General features: G+C 41.1%; 3 protein-coding genes across 15 annotated transcripts in view; all 3 read left to right on the top strand.

Moving 5' to 3' along the window:
- The window catches only part of kiaa1217 (KIAA1217 ortholog), a 109,792-nt gene extending 102,932 nt beyond the window's left edge, over nt 1-6,860 (top strand). For 7 of the 13 annotated variants that reach the window (XM_080515326.1, XM_080515334.1, XM_080515331.1 and 4 more), the window contains 5 exons: nt 301-423; nt 1,664-1,744; nt 1,841-3,481; nt 4,006-4,137; nt 5,197-6,860. In XM_080515326.1, the coding sequence (XP_080371452.1) occupies nt 301-423; nt 1,664-1,744; nt 1,841-3,481; nt 4,006-4,137; nt 5,197-5,736 (2,517 nt within the window). In that variant the 3' untranslated portion in view covers nt 5,737-6,860. The remainder of the gene's footprint in view (nt 1-300; nt 424-1,663; nt 1,745-1,840; nt 3,482-4,005; nt 4,138-5,196) is intronic. The other 6 variants (XM_080515330.1, XM_080515327.1, XM_080515333.1 and 3 more) reach the window with 6 other exon arrangements.
- A 1,242-nt stretch (nt 6,861-8,102) lies between these two features.
- LOC308143877 (uracil nucleotide/cysteinyl leukotriene receptor) lies at nt 8,103-9,023 on the top strand (the record flags this gene model as incomplete). Its single annotated transcript, XM_080514819.1, has 1 exon — nt 8,103-9,023. One exon carries the CDS (start codon nt 8,103-8,105, stop codon nt 9,021-9,023), a length of 921 nt encoding a protein of 306 aa, XP_080370945.1.
- Nucleotides 9,024-11,419: 2,396 nt separating this feature from the next.
- nphp3 (nephronophthisis 3) lies at nt 11,420-20,911 on the top strand (the record flags this gene model as incomplete). Its single annotated transcript, XM_080515432.1, has 27 exons — nt 11,420-11,743; nt 12,677-12,802; nt 12,903-13,053; nt 13,202-13,354; nt 13,457-13,590; nt 13,795-13,955; nt 14,057-14,213; nt 15,082-15,156; nt 15,242-15,412; nt 15,501-15,604; nt 15,706-15,820; nt 15,903-16,046; nt 16,136-16,233; nt 16,581-16,683; nt 16,765-16,847; nt 17,003-17,138; nt 17,293-17,457; nt 17,557-17,651; nt 17,732-17,854; nt 17,941-18,130; nt 18,308-18,549; nt 19,358-19,433; nt 19,524-19,651; nt 19,763-20,003; nt 20,096-20,221; nt 20,445-20,560; nt 20,730-20,911. 27 exons carry the CDS (start codon nt 11,420-11,422, stop codon nt 20,896-20,898), a joined length of 3,906 nt encoding a protein of 1,301 aa, XP_080371558.1. The 3' UTR covers nt 20,899-20,911.
- Nucleotides 20,912-20,915: the final 4 nt, after the last annotated feature.

The raw sequence follows: 20,915 nt of genomic DNA, 5'->3' as shown, positions 1-20,915 counted from the left end.
CAAACACACACTCCTTCAAATATGGATGCTATTGCAATTGGTGGATGTGAGCTTTGCTGGATTCTTGGTGATTTCTGCAGTGTGGGTGTGGGTTGACGTGTCATTTCCTCCTGTGGTGATTGATTTTTATCAGAAGAGGTAAAAAAAAATGGGCACTGACGGATGATGAAGGATGATCACTTTGGCGCTTTACCACATTTGTCTCATAGGAGCTTGGACAACTATGTTATACGTCAACTTCTTCCCTCTTCAAAGTCTTTGTCCCCATGCCCCCCCTCCGCGCTTTTCTCCACTCTTCAGGTTTTCCAGAAGTGCACAGTTAAGGATGTAGGGCCGAAAGGTTTGCTAGAGCCCACCTCTCGAATTGAACCACAAATCAGAGAACTAAGATCAGGGGCTCTATTGCCTCTCAAAGAGAAAAAGGTAAAATATGTCGCCGTGGAGCTGCCCAGCTAACTGCCTGCCTCTGACCACTGTTTGAATCAATCGATGCCTGTGTCCTAACCCTCCTGCAACTTCCGCACTCTTGCTTTGGCTCGAGAGAAACCTGTAGCAGCTCCAGCCACAAAAGCTCCTTTCCTCGCTGCTTCGTTGTTTCCTCCCTCTTTTGATTCTGCTGAGTATCACAGCTTGGATATTTTCCCCGGATTAAGTCTGCATAAAGTTAAGCCTCTGAAAAGATGCTGTCTCTTTGATATGTTTAATCTAGACAATGATGTGCTTTGATTTGATTATCACTTGTCCTTCTCTACAAATCAATAAAAGGTATCAGCACTGTATCTTACAGGCACTTACACCGTGTTGTGTCTTTCTTTAATGACATTTCCCATTAAAAATCAACCGAATAAGTATTCATTAAATCAAGACATGGACAAATGCCATGGAAAAGAGCTTACTTTGTGGACACAAAGTATTTTTGCAGACTTGGTTCATTTAAGGTCACTAAAGGCCATTTTGCATGCTCCTCTCCCTTATACTTTTCAAAGGGAATACTTTTCTTTTTTTTTTTCTCTTTTCCACTCCCCTTGAGTTTTGCTTTCCTTCGCTTTACACCTTTGTAACCAGCACAGCTCTTTAATATTGTGACAGACATAAACACATTTAACATGATTTCATTATCTGATGTGATTTTACCAGTATAAAGCCAAGTATGAGCTGTCTTGGACTGTAATAAATTAGAGATTGTACTCTCAAGGTAAGCTTGTAGTTACTGAAAACAATCCAACAAAACTGTACGTTTGGCAATGCTTCTGAAACCTCCAGTCTAATTAATTTAATTGAAACAGTGATGTTATTTTATCCACAGTGAAAAAGTCATTTTAAATAAAAACATTGCAAATCAGTAAAACATATTGTCAGTTTTGGCATGTGCTAAAGAGAAAGGCTGTATGGACAGCATTTGGCTTTGAATAACTTAAGTCTTCAGCTGATGTAGCAATTATAAATTCAAGTAGATTATAGGTTTAGCTCTTGGAAATCCAATGCATTCATTTGTTTTGCATGCAATGTGTAGGATTCACTACAGTGATATAAGACAGTATATATATATATATATATATATATATATATATATATATATATATATATATATATATAGACTTAATTAACGGCCCCATGGCACACCAGTTGCACAGTAATATTATTCCCTCACAAACTGTTCTAGCAGAGCTCAGAGCCCATTCGAGAGGATAAAGATCCCGTCACTGATGAAAATGGGAACACTGCTCTACGACAGAGCCAAGGGGTTGGTGTGACTTTTGTGTACTCACAAATATTCACATGTATTTGTTGAATATGCTGTGCTTTAAAAGATTTATAGTAATAAATGTCATTTTTGTAGGTCATTTACTACGTGACTGGCAAGATTCCCCAACCTCCCTCATCAGAAACTGAGGAGACCCCCGAGCACAGAGAGCCCCCACAGCCTCAAACACAGGTGTCAAATGTCAATGTTAATGACAATTCTCCAAGCCAGGAACTTCAGCAGCAGCAGCAAAAGCAACTGCCTCCATCTCCACCACCCAAATCACCAATTACACCTCCACCTATATCACCTAAACCAGTGGGACTCAATGGATTCAAACTTCCAAAGAAGCAAGTTAAACGCTCTGAATCTTTGAAGACCAGTGCAGAAGTGCAAAAGGGAAAACTCCTCAACAAAGTGAACACTGAAAAGAAAAATGCAATTCCACAACAGCCGGTCACTTCTAAAAATAATACACCTGAAACAGTGGTGACTGTGACAGCCACTGCTCCCAAAGAAGCACCGAAACCTTTTGTCGCCTCACTGAAAAAGACTTCTAAACAAAACATTGAGCCACCGAGAGAGATATCAGAAGACAGTGATGATGGGGCTAGTCTTAGTCCTGATTTACCTGGCGATGAAGCACCTCCACCACCAGACAATATTGCATTTATGATCACCAACACCAAGGTTCAGCCCCTGTCTTGTGGCGAGTACCAAGAACTGGTCAATGCCAAGAAAGGAAGTGTCCAGACTGTTACTGTCGGCAATGCAACAACAAGAGGAAACTCTGCAACAGATCCTGCTGGACCACAGGATAATGGCTTCAACAAGAAGCCTGTTATCATCATCTTTGATGAGCCAATGGATATCCGTTCAGCTTACAAGCGACTGTCCACCATTTTTGAGTGTGAGGAGGAACTGGACAGGATGCTTGCCGAAGAGCGCATCGATGAGGAGAGTGAGGAGTCTGATACAGAGCAGAGGGGTGGGCTCCAGCTAAAAGCTGAAGGGAATGACACCATTGATGGCAAAAAGCGTAGTGGCTCACTAGGAACTTCAGACCATACATTGTCCTTGTCGTCTTCCTCCATGTCTGACAATGGAGGTTCAGGGGAGTTAAATAGTGATGCCAAGCAGGATGGAAGGAAGAAGTTTAAATTTAAGTTCCCTAAAAAACAACTAGCAGCACTGACCCAGGCAATCCGCACTGGCACCAAGTCTGGAAAGAAAACTCTGCAGGTTGTTGTGTATGAAGACGAGGAAGAGTCTGATGGTACAGTCAAGCAACACAAAGAAGCAAAAAGGTTTGAGATTGCACGTTCAAAATCCTTGGCAGAGGCTCCCAAAGGTGCTGGCAGAATCACAATGAAAAGGCATAATTCCGACGCTGTCTGCAGAACGGATGAGATTCGTAAAAATACCTACAAGACACTGGATAGCCTGGAGCAGACCATTAAGCAGCTGGAGACGACTATTACTGAGATGGGACCGCGATCACCTGATGATTCAATCAGTACTGAGGAAGCTGGAGCAGGAAATGGGAAAAGCTCAGAAGGAGTTGGGCTGAAGAGGTCCTCCTCTCTCCCTACCTCCAAGGGGCCAGGCCTCAAGCCACCCGGCAAAAATGCTTTACAGAAGAAAAATAAACCTCAGCTCCTTCCTCGTCCTGTAGTCATCCCTACTACCAGCGCCACCACCAACACTGTCCCCAGTGTCCCAAGCACCGTGCAACAGGTCTCTCTCTAGCTTTTGTTGCTCCAGGGAGCTTTGGGTCCTTCTCTTTCAGTTTTCACTCCAATATTAACTCCTCAAATCACCAAATCATTAATCCACTCTACGGGTGCTTGGAGATGTTGGAAATGTCCCCAATGGCTTTCTGCCTTGATTGAATCATGATGACATGATTGGGGGTGGCATTTATTTGGGTTCCTGGGTACTGTCTTTCAGAACACTGCTGAACCAACAAGGTTTTCAGCAAGTGGCACACTCATCATCAAAGACCATGCCTTGATGATTCAACTCTGATTACTTCCTTATACTTGATTGCATGTACTGTGTATACTGACTTCAACGTGTATGGTCCCATTGGATGCATGATCTGATCTGTCACTGGTGTTTATAACTATGGGGTTGAATGACCAGGTGTTTTTTTGGGTTTTTTTAACCTGTCAGTGCCTTGACTTTTCATACTTCCAATGTGGTGTGTTTTTTCTATCTTTTTTATTTCTTGTTTTGTTTTCGTTTGGATCCCCTTGCAGAACACCAGTGTCGCTTCCCCCACTAGTCGGATGCCCGTTCCTTTATCTGCGAAGTCCAGGCAGTCACCGGGTACAACCGACAAAGCAGGAAAACAACAAAAACTGCAGGACGCTCAGAGGCAGTTTCGACAGGTAGTTTTACTGTAGGGTCTTACCAGGGACTAGAGGAATAATGAAATAGATACTCAAGCGCATGAGGCATTGAAAAGGGGAGAAAAAGACTATCAAAGCTGTGAGATTTCAAGTGTTTTGAAAAAAAAAAGTCACCATGGTTGGCGACTGTGGATCTGTTAATGTTTCTCTCGAGTCTCCTCTGAAACCAAGGCATGTTTGACTCCTGACTGTTACCCCCATAACATCACTGTACTGTATGCTTCTGCATGTCCACACTGCTCATGGTTTTCACTGTGTTGGTGGCTAAATGAAAAACAAAAGGCAAAGAAAAGTGGAACCTTATCCTGTCATCATCTGAGTTGTCATCACATCTCAAGTTCCCATCACAGCTGAGTTCCTAAACAGTGTTGCCAAATCCCGAGACGCTTGTGGCTATGTTCAAACACAAACTAAACCGACCCCTCGGCTATGCACCTCCCCCTCTCACCAACGCACCTCTGCTCAAACCCGACATCACTGCACAGCTTATCTAACCCCACGATGACGCTTCCTCCTCTCCGTCGAGACCTCGACATAACCTGCTCATCTCGCACCATCGGTTTCAGTGGAACACTGGCCCACGTTTTCCCCTTGCTGCCGTCACTTTTCAAACACTTAACCCCGTCTCCTAATTCTCTCCAGCCCCCCGAATGCATCCGCCTACTGAATTTCTTTCCCCAAACCCCTCACCAAGGCCTAACAATCCCTTTAACACACAGACACTCTGTAAAGATATCCACCCTGTCCTGCCATCACACTGCCTAACCTTCACAGCGTTCTGTTTCTTGGTAACACGTCTCTCAGTTCATTATGTTTCACTTTATTTGTCATGTAGTTTTTTTGGAGAGAAAAAAAGAGCATCTATGTATATGTTTGTGTCTTTTTAGTTGTGTCTTAGTAATATTAATATTTGTTCAGTCATAGTTTCTGTCTGTGAATAACGTAGATTTATTTTTAACATCGCCTTGCCTTTTGTATGTATTATTTTACCTGTTTTCTTTTTTGACAACCAGTATCTGTTTTGGCATCTGTTTGCAGGCTAACGGAAGTGCTAAAAGAGTGGGAGGGGATCATAAAACTACTTCCCCAACTTTACCCACCTCTAAAATCCCTGCTTTTTATCCTAGCTCTACTAAAGGCAGCTCCCAGTCTGCACAAAACTCAGATGCTACTAATCCCATTAACCCTTCTTCTTCCTCCTCCTCCTCCCCTTCTGTCACAAAGTCCTCCACCTTGTCCTCTCATGCTCCTCGTTCCGGCCCCGCACCCTCCTCCCACATCCCCTCCCTGTCTAACGGATCCCTCAAACTCCCCACACCCTCACAGCACACAGGTAAAGCCCTTTCGTTCTCCTCGCAGACTCAGAATGGTCGAGTGCACTCCTCCTCCTCCTCCTCTTCATTCTCCTCCTCCTCATCCTCCTCCTCCCCCTCCCCTCTGTCGCCCACACCTTTGGGCCAAGGTGGAAAGAGCATCCGCACCATACACACCCCCAGCTTCACCAGCTACAGGTCCCACAACGGCAGCAGCGGCAAATCCTGCATCCCAACAGCCACAGCCGCTAAGGACAGTACCTAGCGCCATTTGTTGCCCTCTGGTTATACAGCTTAGCAGGTAGACCCGCTCATCTTTTATATTTTACAGTTTTGGTTTTGTTGTTTGTTTTTGTAAAAAAAAAAAAAAAAAAAAAAAAAATCAGCGATGCACTCCCTCAATTCATTTTTTTCTCCAAAACTGGCATTCATGCATCTATTTTTTGTGTGTGTCTTGTTTGAGTTTAAAATTTTGGATCATCTTTGGATTTGGATTCTTCATTGAAGGTGTAGCGGATGTTTTAACAAAATATTTTATAAAGTAACAAAAAAACTATCAAGTGTAGTTGAAGTGGAAGGCTTTTAATGGTGTTGAAAATATATATTTTCTTGCCGTAGCTCTGAATAACGACTATAGAATTGATGTACAATCACAAAATACCATGTAAAAAAACGTGTTTTATTTTTGAGATAAGAGATTGAATAACCGTAGTATATTTAATCCTGTATATTTCTTATGTTGCCAGACATTCAACACAGCCCTTGTAAATGCCTTTTATGATTGTATACAAAATGTATACATACATTTTAAAGTTAAACTCATTAGTAACTTTAATTCTCTAAGAGTATTTTCTCATTTTTCACCCATATGAACTGCCAACTTCCTTTACAGATTAGCTGGTATTATAAGTCATACAAGTTTTCATTTTATTGTGCCTATTTGCCAAAGTTGTTGTACAATGACTCACTTCAGGCCTAATCCATTCATGAGCGTTAGGGGAATTTACATGCACTCTGTGGTGTGACTGAGCGGTTGACCTCAGTGTTTGCACTGCTGGTCTGGGTTTAAGTTAACATGTACTGTTGTCTAAATGTAATCTGTACTAAAAACTAAGTGTAACATGTACATAAATGCTTCTACTAAGAAAATAAGTAGTTTTGTTAACATACCAAAGTTTATTTGTATGCATGCCTTTCAAACATTTTAGGAGAGTGATGTATAAGAAGACTTGTTTGCACAGATAGATTTTGTAAATATTTGGGTTTCTCTGTTTTTGTTTTTGTTTTTTTTGTTTTTTGTAAAGCTTTAAATCATACTATAAAGGAGCAATGTGGTAAAGACAAAACTGTGTTGAGGTAGCAAAAATAAAGACTTGCATGCTTATAGTGCATTGAGTGTCAGTGTATTTATTTTTCATTTCTGGTTTCCTCTTTAATGTCACTTCCTATATGTGTGCGTGCCTGGGTTGGTGCATTCACAAAGACAAAAGTGGACAGGTTCCCACAGTCTCTTACTGTAACACTGGTGTTTTCTGGTCGAAGAAAATATAGATTCCTGGATTTGGCATTCTGCACCATTCTCATCACAGGTAAGGAAATATGACTAATAGTCAATAGGATAATTGTGTATGGATTATTGACTTAGGAGCCGTTAATTCTTTATTAGGCAAGTGATTATAGTTGGTAACTTTTGCATTTTTTTGCATGTTTCTTCCAAATGTATACTTGCAAATGTTTTCTTGTTGTTGTTTCTACTAATGATAAATTCTTTATTAGGCTATTGATACTCAGTAGTTTGTACCTAATATTTTGCTTCAAATGTATGTTTTTTTACTTAATTTACCATAAGAAATGTGTCCAATGTAGGGATTTTTCTTTGCTCAGAGTACTGAGGTCAATGTTTTTCCACAGATGTTTTACATAATGTTTGTTCACACATTCAGGGATATTTAAACTTTAATCACAATCTGGGATTGGAAATTGAAATGTTCTAATATTTCGATGAGTGCTCTTTAAACAGCTAAGCACCTTTCGGGAAATTATTGTATTCTGAGGAGGTGACTATTATGAGAAACATCTGCATTTTAAGTATATCAGTAGAGCTCAAATTCTTGAAGTAAATTCACTTGCAGATGATTTTGCGCTCTCTCATGGTGAAAAATAGTAAGAAAATAAACTACAACTCTCAGGAATTATACGCCATATGATAAGATGGCATTTATGAAACAATATATACAGTGTCAACTGTGGTCTAAGTCATATTGATGCAAAATTCCTTTATTAGTTTTTTTTTATGTTTTCAGTCATTCATTTATTATCATTTACCATTTGAACTTTTTTCAGTCACTCTTAAAGAGATGTCACTTTGCTGCCTTGGTTCCAGTGTAACCTGGCGAGGTCACTTCCTCTTTCTGTTGGCTTCATTTTCATATGATCTGTTTGTGCAAGTCAGCTGACTGACACACACACACACACACACACAGTACGATGTCACTTCGGTTATGATTAAAGAATGATTTGATGAGTCACTGAAAAATCATATGGTTGTTGCCCATCCAAGCCCTGTAAAGCATCTTATCAGATGATTTATGTAATTTGTGCTGCAACAGGTTGATGCTCCCCACAACAGCTATGAATCTCTCTGAGGTGGAGAGCGACGCCTTCTCTGGCACTTCTATGGAACTATGGAATATAATTCTTCCGACATATTACATCCTGATATTCATCGTCGCCGTGCCTGGAAACGCCTTGGCACTGTGGGCCTTCTTTCACCAGAAGAACACGTCGCCCACTAAAGTCTTCCTGAGCAGTCTGTCTGTAGCCGACATCTCTTACATCCTCATTTTGCCCATGCGTATTGTTTACCATCTGTTGGATGGACACTGGCCCTTTGGAGACGTCCTCTGTCGAGCGTCAGGCTTCCTGTTTTACCTGAACATGTACTGCAGCCTCTATGTAATGAGTTTCATCAGCCTGGATAGATTTCTGGCTGTGGTCTTGCCACTGAAATCACAGTCGGTCAGAAAACCTAAGTATGCCAAGGTGGCTGTTGCTGTACTTTGGGTCGTCATCATTGTGTCTATGAGTCCTACACTTTTCTTGAGAAAGAATCGAACCGCCCCGCCCGGCATCTGTAATGACCTGTACTTAGAAAAGGCATCTCCAAATTCCCTGTTCTCCACTATTGTCGCATTTACACTTCCTTTGGCCATGATTATTGTTTTCTATACACTGATTTTGTTGAAATTAAGCACACTAGACCAACACGAAGGGCGACCAGTGAAAAACAAAGCCATCAAAATGATCATACTCATAGTGATTAACTTTCTGTTGGCTTTTGTGCCCTACCATGTGTGCCGAGTAATCTACATCAGAATACAATGGCATAATATTACAGGACCACCAGAGCTGCTGGCAAGAGCAAATCAAATCACATCAGCACTGACATGTGTCAGTGGTGTGCTGGACCCGGTGATGTATTTCTTCTTGAACCGCGCATACAGAAAACAACTTCTCCAACTGTTCTGTAGAACACAGGAAACAAATGTGTAGATAATAAAGATTTTCAAGCAAATCTGTCACTTTTCTTAATAGGTTATGTGAGAAACATTCAAGTGCTTTTTAAGTTTGGATGGCAAAAATGTATCAAATTACAAAAATATGTATTCCTTCTATTTATCAGTTAATCCTTTCAGCTGTTGCATTTTAAAGAGAATGATCATTACTTAGTTGAATAATATATGTCACATATAAACACATTTCTCTGTTGCTTATCGTGCAACGTAAAAAAAACTGATTTGGAGACCTAAATTTATTTTTTCGTTTTTTGTAAGTGACTTGTGAAACATTTAAATCAGTTCCTAGAATAGCACAAGTCACCAAAACTTGATGAGGAACTTGTCATCTCTTGCAGGCTGATTTAATCATCAGTTCTTCAGAATATGGTTCAACAAGTTCAACCTCACTGTACAATGCATTCTGGTGCTTTGCAATACATGGTACATTATTTGCATCTTGCACTGCCAGCTGAGCTCGAGCTGCAAAACATTTTCTCTAATCTGAAACACTAAATTGAACTCTGTTCCACAAAACCACAATATAGACATCGAGGTGTTTGGACCTATGTCATTAATTGGACCTATGTCATTAATTAACTAAATGACAGGTAAATGAGTTAGACGTACTATTCATTCCGTCTTGAAAAATTTATGTATCCATTTTTTCACATTCTATTTTCATTAGTTGTCATTATATTTCGCAACTGTAACTGACATAACCCAGACACAAAATATTAGGCAATAAAACAAGATTGTCCATAACTCAGTGTTGACAAGTGTCAAGTTGTTGAAATAAAGTATTATACATTTTGTTTTTGCCTAAAAGGCATATTTATATCAAGCACAACAGTGCCAAAATGAAATTAACTACACTTAGTCCCACTCAATACATAATCACACCAAGGGGTAATTTACTGTCTTCAATCAGCCTCATACTGGGGGAGAAAACGTGAACACACACACACACACACACACACACGCATACACGCAAACACACACACACACACACACTTTTGACTTAATACTCCTTAAAAGATTTTTAAATATGATCTCATATTCCATGAGTCAAGAAGACTCAACTGCACCTCTGTTTGGAAAGTTGAAACTATTGCCATTTTAATCTAATAATACTCTACAAACATGTATATCTATGTATACATTCATGAATAAATAAACAAGATCTTACAGACCCATTTCACACCTTTGTTGTCTTATCATCAGACATTCACTTGTACCCCAAGGAGGAACTCAGAAGACTGTTATTTAACACTTTGTTGCACTTCCATAGGTTAACATTTGTTCCAGCTTAGGAACAGGATTATTTTTTTTAATGCATTACTACCCTTTTAAAGGCTAAAATATTTAATTATTTTAAGGCTAAATATTTTCCCATTGATTCTGAGTTGTTATGTCGTGTCCTTTGTTAGTTTTCTCTGCTTGATGTTTTTGTTTGTTTAGTTTTTATATTATTATTATTTATTTATTTCGTTATGGTAATGTTCATTGATCGGGTAATTCATATATAACCTGCTGGGGCCTCTTTCCTCTTCTGCAGTATTTTTTTTCTTGTAATTCTGTCTTACGTTCCTATTTTGTTGAAAATATTGAAGAAGAAGAAGAAGAAGAAGAAGAAGAAGAAGAAGAAGAAGAAGAAGAAGAAGAAGAAGAAGAAGAAGAAGAAGAAGAAGAAGAAGAAGAAGAAGAAGAAGAAGAAGAAGAAGAAGAAGAAGAAGAAGAAGAAGAAGAAGAAGAAGAAGAAGAAGAAGAAGAAGAAGAAGAAGAAGAAGAAGAAGAAGAAGAAGAAGAAGAAGAAGAAGAAGAAGAAGAAGAAGAAGAACAAGAAGAAGAAGAACAAGAAGAAGAAGAAGAAGAAAGTAGTGACAGCTTGATCCGTGCGAGTTTCCGTAGGATCAACTTGTTGTTACCAAGGCAGCCAGGAAGAAGCTGTGAGGAGAACACCGTGAGTCTGTCCGTTTCTCCGGTTTTCACTCTTTAAATGTGTCGGCTTTCCGAGATAACACGCGTTTTAAATCCATTATTATACTACTACAGTTTTCCCATCAGTAATTACCGTGATTATTGTTCGAAACGACCACGAAACCTTGCGGTACGTCGCTAACCGAGCACAGCTGTATTTTTTTTTTCCTTCGCCAGATGCTAGTTTTACAGTACCAGCGGCCAAAGTCTCCGTTTTTCTTGTTCTTGTCTCCACAGTTCAGCGTCTATTAATGTCAGTGAATCGGCTTTTAGGTCGTTGCATTAACCGGCTGTTTTGCTTCATGATCCACTCTGTAGAGAACAGAAGGCGAGTCCAAACTTTTTTTGCTCTTCATCACGCAGCAGCGATGATCCTCCCAGAAGGTTGAGTTGTTGATCGGGTCGCCACCGACCATGGGCACCGCCTCATCCCTGGTGAGCCCGGGGGAGGTGATCGAGGACGGATACGGAGGCGAGGGTGGGGAAGCCTGTGAGATACCGGTGGAAGTGAAGCCCAAAGCCCGACTCCTGCGCAGCTCGTTCCGCAGGGGACCCCGGGTGATCGGGGCCAGCTTCAAGTCCACGGGCTCCGTGGATCTGGAGTACGCGGCGGAGTATGAAAGACTTCGCAAAGAGTATGAAATCTTCCGGGTTAGCAAGAATAACGAGATCACGTCCATGCAGAAGAAGGAGGCCAAGCTGGACGAGGAGAACAAGAGGCTGAGAGCTGAGCTCCAGGTGAGATCAAGATGCGCACATGTAACTCATCCTTTCAGGCGATACACAACAGATAACAAGTACTGGGACTAAACACTGATGTGAAGAATCCAGATAATCTCATTCACACAGGTACAACTAATCTAGACTAAAGGTAATTGCCAAGGTACCTGGAAGTCTCTTAAATGATAGTTTTGTTATGATTGTGTTCTTTGTGGATCAGGAGTCCCTTCACTAAATTATACCTAAACATTTTATCTTTTTCTTTTTAACACACCAGTCATTTTCAAGATTACTTTTATATCTTGGATTAAAAAGAAGGCTTTTAAAAGGGCATAATAACTAGAAAGGGGATAACATGCTAATATGACTAGAATTTCTAAAAAGGGGAAAGAAAAGTTTAAAAATGGAAAAAAATTGCAAGCAAAACCGCTGTTACGTTAAGCCTTGTACATATTAATATTTAAAATTACTTTTTTTAAATTATTATTATTATCCTTATCTTATCTTATTTAATTCCATCTTTCTTTCTATTTATTCTGTGGCAAGAAATGCTTCCAGGGATTTCCCTCTGGCATTAATAATGTATGTCTCTTCTCTTCTATTCTATTCTATTCTATTCTATTCTATTCTATTCTATTCTAAAATGTCAAATTTGTCTGGAAAATATAGGAAAAGAGGGACAGATCTGCTTAAAAGGTACAAAAACAGCTGAAGATGTAATTTAAACTTAATACATGTAATAAATAAATGTAATAAATATAAAAACAAAAACGCAGTTCTCTTTACGTGTTTCAAAACTACTGTATATATGTATGAAAAAAATGTGAGAAAGTGGTTGTTCAATTAAAGTACAGATAGCGTTCGACTCAAGCAGATGACAGTTGTATTTGAATGTGGTTACTTGCACCTCTGGTTGGTTGCAGCAGTCTTGATGATGTCATCAATGTCCAGGCTCTGCAGAAAACCTACCAGAAAATCCTGAGAGAAAAGGAGAGTGCTCTGGAAGCCAAGTACCAAGCTATGGAGAGAGCTGCTACCTTTGAACATGATAGGGACAAAGTGAAACGACAATTTAAGGTGAACTGTTGTACTTCATGTACCTTCCTGTTGAACCGCTGTTTTATGTCTCTGTAACTCTCACAACTGCACATCAACCTAATGACTAATCAATAAACAGATTTTCCGGGAGACTAAAGAAAAAGAGATACAGGATCTTCTGCGTGCCAAAAGAGACCTGGAGGCAAAACTCCAACAGCTGCAGGCTCAAGGGATCCAGGTCTATGATCCAAATGACTCGGACTCAGATGACAACCAAACCACTGTCACGGGTAAGAATCAGATATGCTTTGTTTTTTACCATCCAACAATCTGATCAGTGCATGTGGCTATTATCTGTTGACACACCACAAATATAATAATTTCTTTCACATACTGGAAGATATTGTATGAATGTATTTGATGCCTGTGTGTCTTCAGCTGCAGGCACACAGTGTGATTACTGGACTGGCGGTGTGCTGGGAAGTGAGCCCTCTATGGGTAGTATGATGCAGTTGCAACAGACCTTCAGAGGACCAGAGTTTGCACACAGTTTGATAGATGTGGAGGGGCCCTTTGCAAATGTGAGCAGAGGTAAGAACATGACAGAACAGGTCTGAGAGGATAAGATGTTTGTATATGAGTGGTTTATAAATTTGGCTTAACATTTTGGCCATGTGTGTCTGCCTTTGTCAGATGACTGGGATGCTGCAGTGGCCAGTTTGCTGCAGGTCTCCCCTCATGTCCCCCAGGCTTTGTGGAGCAACACAGTTCGCTGCTACCTGATCTTCACCCAGGAGACCAAAGCAGAGTTCGATATCTTTGTTAAGGTTTGCATATGAGAAATGTTTTTATTTTGTCAAAATGCTCCTGTTTTTTTTTTTTATGAAACTGCTCAAGAAAATCTTTTTTTTTTTTTTTTTGCTACCCTTTTATTGTTTGCATGTTTACTTATTAATAACCAACAAATACATTTTGACAATCCTGTTTGGCAAAAAAAAAACCTAAACATGTGCCTTTTGTGTTGTTTACAGAAACACTCTTCTTTGCTACGGCGAATGTGTGAAGGTCTCGGCCATTTCTACCTGAATGTCTGCTTCCCAGAGGAGAACGCTGCCTCGTATGCCGTGGAGCGCAAGCAGGAAATCGAAAGAAGCTCTGTGTGTGTGCTTCTCCTCAAATCTTCTGTAACAAGGTAGTGTTGTAACATGTAGTGCAGCATTGTGTGAAATGCAGTCTTTTCATACACTGGAAATAATATTTTCACTGACATCAATGCTGGCTTCATTCGTGTAGCTCTGTGATGGAGGATTGTGAGGAGGCTTTTGTGAAGAATCCAGACGGCCATCCTCTGGTGCTCTACCTCAGGACAGAAGAAGATCACAATTTGACTGGATCAATCAGGCAACTGCTGGAACGGATCAATGCTGCAGACAAGGCTGCCAAAATCAAGGTGTGTTTCTCTTTATTAGCTGATCAAAGTCATTTTAGAATATAGTTTACAATGTTGCATGGAAATGTAACTTGTTTTTTTTTATATTTTAAACTGTGAATGTGTACTCTTTCATAATGAAAAAAACTAAACAAAAAGCTACATTTTTGAACAGGAGTATGTTGAAGTTAAACATATATTCATACCTATGTTCTGGATTTTTTTTTACGACAGGTAAATGCAGGAAAGGTTTTTTTTTCACCTTGCTGGCATGTTTTGGCTGCGTCTGCAGCCTTCCTCAGAGCGTCATATGACATGTGGTGACGTGCCGGTCTTTGTCAGGTGACTGGTCAGACAGATCTGTCAGATTCTGTAATGCTGGCCATGCCCCTTGCCGTCCGGCGGTCTCTGGAGGATGGTCTCCCACTTCCTGATCTCGATGGCCTCCTTTATCCACCGTTTGAGCTTGGTTATAAGCATATCATGGACGAGAATAAGGGAAGAATCGGAGGAAAACAAGTAGATAGATCTGTCAGATTCTGTGAGGCCGGTCACCTGATCGACACATCATCACAATTCAGATGCTGCAGACGCAGCCGAAACATGTCAGCTCAGTGAAAAAATATTCCTACATTCACCTGTCTTTAAAAAAAGAATCCATAACATGTGTATTTAGAATGACAAAATTAAAACAATTCAACTATATACTCCTACTACCTTTTCCACTTTTCTTCTGTTAACCAGCTAATTGCCTCATATCTTTGAAATTATTCCTCTATTATATGAAATTATTTTCACAAAATCTTCCTTTTTATCATTACCATATTTTGGAATGGTCTTAATAATATAATTGACTGTAAGCAATGCTGACATTTTCCACATTGCTCAGGTTGTTGATCACAGCGGATCTGCAGAGGAGGGGGCAGACTTGATTTATGCTCAACTCGAGAAAGTCATCAAACAGGTGCGAACTGTTCCTGATAAAGGCTTAAGTGTTCCATTTGCGTCTTGCTCCAAACAGTGTTGCATTTAATTTTTCACTATGCAAGGAGCTGCTGGGTCTTGAAGGCGCAGAGATCAACTCTAAGGATTCCGGGATCGACGAGGGGCTCGAGGAAGACTCTGGAGATGTGCTGTGGGACCTCCACGATGAGCAGGAGCAGATTGAGTCCTACCAGCAGGCCTGCAGCAGTACGACCTCGCAGTTGGGCTTCCAGAAGGTAGAGCACACAACACTTGTCTCTGAACTTGTTCATTCAGTTGTTTCACCCTCTGTTTAAATTCATCCGTGGTGTCTGATTTCTTTAGTATATAGATCGTTTGAATGACATGATAGCTGCTCCCCCTCCTACCCCACCTCTGCTGGTGTCCGGTGGTCCTGGATCAGGAAAATCTCTGCTGCTGTCCAAATGGTAACGGCTCATTTCTTTAGCCCGTAATGTGTTTTGTCATTGCGGGGAGGAAAAAAAAATATTTTTTATATTTTTTCCAATTTGCTTGTTTAAAATTACAGGATTGAACTACAGCAGAAGCAAACACCCAACACCTTGTTCCTGTATCATTTTGTTGGTCGGCCACTTTCTACCAGCTCAGAGCCCGTTCTCATTATCAAACGTCTCACAGTCAAAGTAAGTTAATCTCAGTCACTCCTCCAAATGCTTGCATCCAGTGAGTGATCCTGAAAATGTGGAAAATGTGTCGTCTTTCCAGCTATTACAGCATTTCTGGTCCATTTCTGGCTTGTCCATGGAGCCCAGTAAGATCTTGGAGGAGTTTCCCCGATGGCTTGAAAGACTATCGGCACGGCATCAAGGGAATATCATTATCATCATTGACTCTATTGACCAAATACAGGTACAGATACTTCTACTTTTAAATAAGCTGCACAATACTCTTCCTTTTGAAGAAGACATATTCTAAAAGTGTGTCTCCTTTGAGAGCAGCACGCTGAAAGACACATGAAATGGCTGATTGATCCTCTGCCTGTCAACGTCAGAGTGGTGGTGTCTGTCAACGTGGAGACGTGTCCTCAAGCCTGGAGGTGAGACACTCTGCTTGATTTTGAATAGTCACTTTCGCTACATGTTTCTTGTACTGATTCGAACAACGGTCTACTGCAGGTGGGTTTTTATTTCTGGAAACAGTTCATAAAAATATGGGCCAAACACACAGTGTGTGCAGTTCAAAGAGGAATCTCAAATATTTCACACTGCATGCAACAACAAAAGATAATGATGTGTTTTTTGATTTTCTCTTTTTGAAAAAAAAAGTAAGTCTTAAATAAAAGATTTGTTTTCTTTGTTTATTTAGTTAGTGTACAGTGGTATTAATCTCTAATCATGCTCCGTTAGAATTGCAAATTGTGATTCGGTGACCATATCTCTTCAGGTTGTGGCCGACTCTCCACTTAGACCCGCTGAGTCCCAGAGAAGTCCGGAGTGTCGTCAATGCCGAGTGCCACAGCAGTGATTTAAAACTCACCAAAGACCAGGTCAGTTTTCACACCATTACCACCTTTTCAGACATGAGTTTGCGACAAAATGTCAAGTGGGTGTTTGTGTCTTTGTCCTAGGAAAAGAAGTTAGAAAGGCACTGTCGCTCTGCATCAACTTGCAATGCAATGTATGTCACCCTTCTGTCAAAGATTGTCACCAGGTTGGTCACCTATTCTCTCCAAATCTACAATTGTTCAGCATTATAGAAAAAAAAAAATATCGTACCAGTTAGCAGGGCCGTTCTTAATTTCAGTTACATGATTTACTTCATGTTGGGGGCTGATACTGTTTGATTGTTTTTTCCTTGCTTACAAGTAGTAGCTGTTGGCCACTGGAGAAGAGCCTGGAGCAGTGTCTGCAGTGTCAGGACACCATGTCTCTGTATCGCCTGGTGCTCAAAATGACCCTAAAATCCCTCAGCACAGACCGAGAGCGGTACATCATGAGAGAGGTGACGTAGACATGCTTTGTTGTCATTGTTGGTATAAGTATGTTTGTGAATTATTTGGTGTGTCAGTCTCAGGTCTTCTTGCGCTTCCTGATTTAAAAAAAAAAATAGAAAGGTGGAGCAGGGGAACATTTTCTTGTTTTCTTTCCCTTTTTAGATGCTGTGCCTTGTGTGTGCCAGCCATAATGGAGTGAGTGAATCAGAAGTACTCGATCTTTTCCCAGAAGTAGAGCTGCCTGTCCTGTCCTCTCTACTCTACCGCCTGAACAGGCTCTGCATTGTTACCCTCCGTTGTGGACTCATCCGGTTTCAACACCTGCAGGTAAAATGGCTCCCAAGCCTTTTTTTTTTTTTTTAACAAACGAACCCTGATATTTATAGTCACAATGTCATTCTAACTGTGATCATGTCTGTGCAACAGGCCTGGGAAGCAGTGAGGCTGGAGTTCCTGGTTGGAGGCAGCAACTCCACTGCTTACAGAGAAAAGCTAATCCATTACTTCAGCCAACAGCTCAGGTGCTGCAGAGTTCTCATCCATGTGCACAACTATCATCACCACGTCACTGCAACTAATGTCTTTGTCTATTTCTCTGTAGCCAGGACCTTGTAACGTGGCGCGTTGCAGATGAGCTTCCTTGGCTGCTCCAGCAGCAGGACGACAAGACCAAACTGCAACTCAGTCTCTTGAACCTGTTTGTTTCCCAAAACCTCTACAAGAGGTACAGCTTGGGCACAGCGTAGGCATATTTACAAAAGTCTGCCAGGAACTATATTGACGTGTTGTTGTTGTATTTTTTTTCTCCAGGGGTCATTTCTCTGAACTTCTAGCCTATTGGCAGTATGTGGGCAAAGACAAAAGCTCCATGGCCTCAGAGTATTTTGACTCTCTGAAACAATATGAGAAGAGCTGCGAGAGTGAAGACAGCATGACCAAACTTGCAAATCTGTATGAAACTTTGGGTCGTTTCCTGAAAGACCTGGGCCTCCCCAGTCAGGTGGGCTTGCATGTCTTTGACACAAGAGAGAAAATCAGCTCTCGTTTAGCGTATTTTGTGCTTTCTTTAATATGACAGTTTTTTTCTTACATAGTTTAAATAAACTTTAAAAAGAACCATTTTTTTCAGCTGGGAAAGAGCCTCATTGGATTCTCCGATTCTGTCTTGTCGTTCTAGGCTGTAGCACCACTACAAAGGTCTCTTGAAATCAGGGAGACAGCCCTGGACCCCGATCATCCCAGCGTAGCTCGCTCTCTGCACCAGCTGGCTGGGGTTTATGTTCAGTGGAAGAAGTACGGCAACGCTGAGCAGCTGTACAAGCAAGCCCTTGAGATAAGTGAGAATGCCTACGGCGCTGAGCACGCCAGTGTCGCACGGGAACTGGAGTCACTCGCCATGCTGTACCAGAAACAAAACAAGTAAGCAGCAATCTCTTTTTCAGGCTCCAATAAAACCTAATGACAACAATATTTCAAATACTGTTGGTGAAGAACATTAGTACTGATCATGTGTAAATCAATCACATAATTATGTTACACATTAAAGGGGGGAAAAAAATCCCTCCACAATTTGTGTCATCATTCTTGTTTTCTGAATAAAAAAACAAATCTAGTCATTGGTCATCACAATTACCTTCAGATATTTGAGAAATCACAACTTTTTATTTGATCAATTCAAATCAGACATATCTTTTTTTACTGATTAATGTCCATTCCAATGTTGTCCTCTAATCTCAAGGCATTCTCCTCTCTTACCATAAAGCAAAATTAGATAAAGAATTAGGAAACAGGTAGAAGTAGAAGTCTGCTCAAACTTTCCAACCAAGTTAATTTTTTGTTTCTAAATTCACAAATGTGTGCACTGAGTTATAGATTATAAATATAAAACAAATCAAAACCTAACTGGACCAAGATGTTAAACAATAAATCAAAATAACAAGCACTTTTTGTTGGTGCAGCATTACAAGGCGTTTGCAGCGTAAGCCTGGACCTTAACGTGTCAGCACCTGTTTTTAGCCAGAGAACATCTGATGAAGAAATACACTTTATGCCGACTAACAGCTGCAAGTGTTTTACAAGGTTTGCAGAACCTATTCCTTTGCTGATGTCTTCACTCTGAGTTTAAAGGTCAGACTTCACTAGACAGTGTCAATCCAATTACAGCCTACATCAACACTCATTCACACTCTGTCAGATCATGACTCACACATGGTGCTTTTACCATCAGGTACGAGCAAGCAGAGAAACTTAGGAAGAGGTCAGTGCGAATCCGGCAGAAGACTGCTCGTCAGAAAGGTCATATGGTGAGCATATTTCTGAGATACCTGCACACTTAGTCATACTCACCTAATCAGACATATTTGCACATACCTTAAATCTGCTTTGACTTTCAGTATGGCTTCACTCTGTTGAGGCGCCGGGCTGTACAGCTGGAAGAGCTCACGCTGGGAAAAGACTCTGCCGACTGTGCGAGGACACTTAATGAACTCGGCGTCTTGTACTACCTCCAAAACAACCTGGAGTAAGGAAAACCACATACACATACAGTAGATTGATGCAATGTATAATTCCTTTGTAAAGGTTATTTTATATCTTGAATGTTGTCCATGCTTACTATCGTTGCCCTTCCCAGTGCAGCCAAGGTGTTCTTGTCCCGATCTCTGGAGATGCGTCAACGTGTCCTCGGCCCAGAGCATCCTGACTGCGCCCAGTCCCTCAACAACCTGGCTGCTCTGCACACCGAGAGGAGGGAGTACGAGACAGCCGAGGACATGTACGAGAGGGCGCTAGACATCCGCAAAAGAGCCTTGTCCCCAGACCATCCGTCACTGGCTTACACGCTCAAACACCTGGCAATGCTCTACAAACGCAGGGTGAGATGTGTTCACACTCAAGCGTTCACTTTAATGGTCAATTCATCCTATGCTGATCTGATGCCAAAAATCTCATATGATGTGTTGTTTAGGGGAAGCTGGAGAAAGCTGTTCCACTTTATGAGCTCTCTCTGGAAATCAGGGAAAAAAGCTTTGGGCCCAAACACCCCAGTGTGGCCACAGCATTGGTCAACCTGGCAGTCATTTACTGCCAGCTGGTGAGACGGTTCATCTTTTCTCTTCTGTCTGTCTGCAGCACTCACTTCATGGGGGCATATTTCTTTGATGAAATTAGTAAAGTGCTAAAATCTCTAAAATACTTAATGATAGTGCATACCAAATCACTTTTGGCACACATTTCTGTTTGTTCCTTCTTAAATATTTTTTATTGGTTGTGGCTTTAACAACACATGAAACCTTGATGTTTCTTGTCTTTGGCAGAAGAAGCACAGCGCAGCTTTGCCCCTTTATGAACGAGCACTGAAAATCTACGAGGATAGTCTGGGCCGATCGCATCCACGTGTCGGAGAGACCCTGAAGAACCTCGCTGTGCTGAGGTACCAAGCAGTGAAAATAATTCTGTGACATGCAGCCAATCGAACAGACAGCCATTCACACATACGGGCAATTTTAGAGTCAGCGTTTATAACACACGTGTTTTTGGACTGTGGAAGAAAACCAGAGTACCCAGAGAGTTCTGTTTTTATTATCCTTTTCTCCATCTAGCTACGAAGAGGGGGACTTTGAGAATGCGGCAGAGTTGTACAAGCGTGCAATGGAGATTAAAGAGGCAGAGCCGTCGTTGGTGTGCGGTATCGCCCCGTCCCGTCACTCATCCAGCGGAGACACATTCAGCCTGAGGGGACCTGCACCCCTCCCACATGTTCCGAGGTGACTCCTCACTCAGTTGTT

Source organism: Blennius ocellaris, assembly GCF_963422515.1.
Source record: "Blennius ocellaris genome assembly, chromosome: 19".
Lineage (NCBI taxonomy): Eukaryota > Metazoa > Chordata > Actinopteri > Blenniiformes > Blenniidae > Blennius > Blennius ocellaris.
Note: the sequence above shows the minus strand (reverse complement) of the source record. Positions and strands in the feature narration are given on the sequence as shown.